This window comes from Ananas comosus, linkage group 5 (assembly GCF_001540865.1).
Source record: "Ananas comosus cultivar F153 linkage group 5, ASM154086v1, whole genome shotgun sequence".
Taxonomy (NCBI): Eukaryota; Viridiplantae; Streptophyta; class Magnoliopsida; order Poales; family Bromeliaceae; genus Ananas; species Ananas comosus.
The window spans coordinates 6,912,761-6,918,052 of NC_033625.1; the positions used below are offsets into that span (position 1 = coordinate 6,912,761).

Sequence of the window (5,292 nt, forward strand, 5' to 3'; positions counted from 1 at the left end):
TCCTCCTCTTTCCTGTTTTTTTCTTTTTTTTTTTTTGAATATTTCGGGTTTAAAAAGCCCCCCAACCATCCAATCCTTTCCTCCACCACAACAAGAGAGGTGAAGTGAAGGGAGAGAAACCCATTAGAGCTAGGATCAGAGTTGCTTTGAGATTCGGAAATACATCATACATATATTGATATATAGATATATATAGTCGATCTCCTCGGTACCGGTAGTCCAATAGGAACGTGGTATACAAACGGAAATGGAGAAGCAAGAGGAAGGGGCTCTCTATTCAACACCATCACCACCACCATCACCATCTTCTTCTCGGTTCAAAAGGGTTTGTGTTTTCTGCGGCAGCAGCCCCGGAAAGAAGGCTACTTACCAGCTTGCTGCTATTCAACTGGGCCATCTATTGGTCAGTTTCCCATTCCCCATTTCTTATCATCATCATCATCATCATCATCATCATCATCATCTTTGTTCTTCTCTTTTTTCTTCTTCTTCTTCTTCTTCTTCTTCTTCTTCTTCTCGCAATAGCTTCTTTCTGCAGCAGAATCAGACTATAGCAGAAACTCGAGATTTCTATCATTGCTAAACGGTCTACTTGCGGCCGCTTAACGCAGAAGTAGAAGTATCAAATTTGAACTTCTGATTTTACGTCCCAAAAAACCTCCTTTTTTACTGCTGCTGCTGAAAACAGAAGTAGAGGGTTTTGGTTGCAGGGTGCTGCTCTGTCTCATCATCATATAGAGGGAATTTGGGGAAAAACCCAGTTGCCCGAATTAGGAATAAGAGATGATAAATTACAAGTGTAGTTGATTCACAATTGGTCTCTTTCTCTCTTTCTCTCTCTCTCTCTCTCTCTCAGATTACGAGTGTTTACTTTGGCAGGTGGAGAGGAACATAGACTTGGTGTATGGAGGGGGCAGTGTTGGGCTCATGGGACTTGTCTCCCAAGCTGTCTACAATGGAGGTCGCCATGTCCTTGGGTCTCTCTCTCTCTCTATCGCTCTCTCTCTCTCTCTCTCTCTCTCTCTCTCTCTCTCTCTCATGTGACTTCACAATTTTCTTTTTTTGTTTTCTCTTTTGTTTTTATGTTTGAAGACAATATGATTTCAAAGAGTTGCAGACAAATTTCTCAGGCTCTTTTTTTTGTTATCTGGCTCATTTTGCAGGGTTATCCCCAGGACACTGATGCCCAGAGAGGTACGCCCTTTTATTTTTAATGCCTTTTAATTGTTTTTTCTGTATTTATTTTTCTTTATAATTATTTTTTAAAATTCTTTTTCTTTTTTTATAAAACCAAGAAAAAAAAAAAGAAGTTGAGCACGCCCAATTAATTATACATCTACCACTTCCTACTAATTAACAGGTTCTATTAGTGACAGCATCTGTTCAGTTTATTTTTATATATATAGTTGATAAAAATATTAACTGCACGACAATTATGCGTTATTTCAGATAACAGGAGAGACCGTTGGAGAGGTGAGAGCAGTCTCCGGCATGCACCAGCGAAAGGCTGAGATGGCTCGGCAAGCCGATGCCTTCATCGCACTACCCGGTAAGTCCTAAACAAGTAAAAGAAAAAAGCCATGAATACATGTAAGAATGGGTGTACATCCTACTCTTCATCCATTCAAAGATGAAGAATTATTCAATACTAGTCATATGATGTGGCTAGAAGCTAAAGTGAATCTCACCCGCAGATGGGATGGTTGTAAAGTCTACACCCACTTTTGGGTGTATATTTAGTATTGGAGCTAGGCTACTATACTATCTATAGTACCGAGCTCCGGTACTATAGTGTTTGTTTTCGATCTTAGGGCGTTCAAATCAACGATCCACACCGTTAAAACTGATCTAGGGTATTTAAAGTTTTTAGAAATAAAATTTTATATTTTTTCGACATAGTTTACCTTATGATCAAACTATTTCAAAATTGTCAATTTTCAATGGCTATTATGACGAGTTTGGAGTTTAACGGTGTAGAAAAATCTAAATTTCTTCAAATTTTGATAGAAAATACTTTAAACTATATAGATTAAGGTTAACATTCTTGATCTTGAATTTAAAAGTCCTATGCTCAAATTTTAAAGATTATTCAATTTCCACCGTCCATTTTGATATAATTTATTTACTAAGTAAACGATATCGAAAAAAACTAAAATTTTATTCCTAAGAAATTCATATACCTTAGATCATATTTAACGGTGTGGATTATTGATTTGAACGCCCTAAGATCGAAAATAAACACTATAGTACCGGAGCTCGGTACTATAGATAGTATAGTAGTCTAATTCTTTAGTATTGCTCATTCCTGTTTCTACAGTATAATAATTTATTCCAGCTTTTTATTATATATAGTTAAAAATTGTAGACTATTTAAACGGCAAACTCTTGCTTGCTACTTCTCAGGACACAAAAACTGTTACCAAAAGCGAGACAATCAAACACTAAGTAATTGAGAAGCTAGATTCTTGATTCAAAATTATTAAAGAAAAACAGGGTAATTAATTAGACTGAGATCCTCATGGCACGTCGCATGGGGCCGTAGATCGATTTATAGCTCATGCTCCTCACCTGACTCGTTTTTTTTTTTTTGGGTGGGGGACTTAGATTAGTTAGCGCACTAATAGTAATGCCTCCATGTGAACCAACAGGAGCGCATAAGGGTCAGAAAACCACACAATGGTGACCCACGTGCCCACTATTATTTTCTTAAGTCAAGTCTAATGATTTGATTGAATTTTATTGCTCTCACACCTTACACAAAACATATAAATATATATATATATATATATATATATATATATATATTTATTTATTTATTTATTTATTTATTTATATATATGCCCCTCTAAACTAGTGGATGATTATGTACTTTTCATATTATTCTAATCACAATGTGAGATTGGTTTCCAAAATACTATTTATACTTTCAAATACACTATTTATATATGTACGTTAAATCGTGTAAGACTCTAACTACCAATCTTTTCGTCCTTAATATTACTATAATACGGTAATATTTGATTGGCCTAGTTTTATTCTTTTTATTTGGATTCTAATTTATGATCCCTTTATTTTAAAAAAAATAATATTAATTAATGGGAAGAAACCAGATTCATTGATTAAAAAATAAGAGAGAGAGAGAATTTAATGTGTTCTTTATGTGATTTAGGTGGCTATGGAACCTTAGAGGAGCTTTTAGAAGTCATTACTTGGGCCCAGCTGGGAATCCATGACAAACCGGTAACTAAATTAAGCTTCTCTCCCTCAAATCTTGCTTTAGTATTATATTAGATATACATACATATACAATGATCACACAAGTTTTATATTTAAATGATCATTAAGCAAATGGTTAGCAAAATATAGCACATTATTATCTATATAATAATGTGTCGTCTATGGAACGTCTACATGTTCATGCATTAATGCATGTCCTTTTTTTGGGTAGGTGGGTTTGTTGAACGTTGATGGCTACTACAATTCTCTTCTGTCTTTCGTCGACAAGGCCGTCGACGAAGGGTTCATCACGCCCGCCGCGCGCCATATCGTAGTCTCCGCCCCGACCCCTCAAGAGTTGCTATCCAAACTCGAGGTATATATATATACACACACCAATGTGTAGGATTCAGAATTTAGGATTAATCAAAGTTTAGATCTCTAAACAAACGAAGATGTTTCAATCTTTTTGCAGGATTATGTTCCAATTCATGATGGGTCCGGGCTCAAGCTAAGTTGGGAGATGGAGCAAATTGGGCTCACACCCAAATCGGACATTTCACGTTGACCAATTCCACCTTAAAAATTATTAACTAAAAACACCAAAATATTATCCTTGCTTCGTTTAGCAGCTTCTTTTTCCTAATGTTTTTATATATATAATATAACTAGTGATGCTGTGGATAATGGGCTCCAACGACTTGTCCTGTTAACTTTTTTTTTTTTTCTTTTTTCTTTTTCTAAATGGGTGTTTTTGACTTTTGACTCAGATAAGGTGTCACATAGTTGTAAAGACTCATTTGTACATGCTCCTTTACGTGTAACAATTGTGCCCATTAGCTTTTTATTTTTTTATTTTTGCTTTTTTTTTCCCTCTCATTTAACATTGTCTCTTTCTAATTATGTGTCGGACTCTTGTGTGTTTTGTTGGGCTCTTTTTTGGAAAAAAAAAAGGTGATAATTAATGACAGATGTGATTTTAGGTGGGACCCGGTATCTTGGGAGTTGCCCAATGAGATGTCTCTGTCGAGGGAGGGCCCACAATGTTGGACACGTGGAAGATGGGGTTGGAAGTAGGCTCAGTGTCGTGTCAACGTGAAGGAATGTCCTCTTCATATTCGTATCAGTTATTATTTCATCTTAAAATTATTATTCAATCTGTTGTGTTAAAACTTAATAATATTTCATCTTAAAATTTATTGCCCAGAATTTTTTAAAATTCTATGTATTGGAGATAAACGTTTGGTACGAAGGTCAATGGACGTTTATTATTGTTATTTTTATTTTTTAGGGTTCTTTACAAAATATTATTTTTTTTTATATGCCAAAAATATTATAAAGATTTGATCTAATATAAGTTAGATGGTTCAATTAAAGCAGTTTTAAATTTCTTTAGAAACAATCACTAACAGCAATGCTTATTAAAAAATAATATACATTATTATTTATATCTGAAACAAGCGAAAAAAAATTTAAATTTGTTTTTGTTAACTTCTTTAAATTTAGATAATAATCTATGAATTAAACAAAGCTTAAGTTGGTAGTTACGTGGAGTTGATCCTAATATTTTAAATATTTTTGTATTTTACTGAGTAACAATTTGATATTTTGTTTTTTATTTAATTTTATACAAAATAATTTAAATGATAAAAAATAATGATAATAACAACATTGAGATGAGACGTGTCTGTTTGAGTACCATGGGAAGGGGACACGTGTCATCGTGGGAGTGAGGGGATTTCATGTTGGTGGGCGTTGGATTATGAGTGGCTCTGACGTGTTATGATGGAGAGGATAAGGCGACGTACGTGGAAATGTCAACAACTGATGTGTGCACACGTGCACGAATTTTGAGGTTGCTTTTTGGTGCCGATAGTTGTAGTTACCTAATAAAGAAGGCAAATGTTTGTTTTTTTTTAGATTTATTTTTCCCTTCATTAATAACCTCCAACTTCATCACCAGAATTTTCTTTTTCTTTTTTTTTTTTTTTCTAATAAGCTGGACTTGTTAAGCTGATATACAAAATTAGATTTGATGAACAAAAGCAATAAATAATACTCACGAAGAGGTGGATT

General features: G+C 34.3%; 1 protein-coding gene across 2 annotated transcripts; it reads left to right on the plus strand.

Annotated features, from left to right (window-relative positions):
• Positions 1 to 4,116, plus strand: LOC109710157 (cytokinin riboside 5'-monophosphate phosphoribohydrolase LOG1-like). Of its 2 annotated transcripts, XM_020232622.1 has the most exons (7): positions 1 to 403; positions 880 to 977; positions 1,164 to 1,194; positions 1,450 to 1,549; positions 3,170 to 3,240; positions 3,449 to 3,592; positions 3,692 to 4,116. In XM_020232622.1, the coding sequence occupies exons 1-7, from the start codon at positions 248 to 250 to the stop codon at positions 3,782 to 3,784; spliced, it is 693 nt and encodes a 230-aa protein (XP_020088211.1). In that variant the 5' UTR covers positions 1 to 247; the 3' UTR covers positions 3,785 to 4,116. The 2 variants fall into 2 exon arrangements, with proteins under 2 accessions (XP_020088211.1, XP_020088212.1); XM_020232623.1 differs by lacking the exon at positions 3,692 to 4,116 and having other exon boundaries at positions 3 to 403; positions 3,453 to 3,571.

Bases quoted from the DNA above. Each gene is read 5' to 3' on its own strand.
- LOC109710157 (XM_020232622.1), top strand. From the start codon at position 248: ATGGAGAAGCAAGAGGAAGGGGCTCTCTATTCAACACCATCACCACCA. The intron at 404-879 runs GTCAGTTTCCCA...TTACTTTGGCAG, and splicing joins TTCAACTGGGCCATCTATTG to GTGGAGAGGAACATAGACTT. The intron at 3,593-3,691 runs GTATATATATAT...ATCTTTTTGCAG, and splicing joins AGTTGCTATCCAAACTCGAG to GATTATGTTCCAATTCATGA.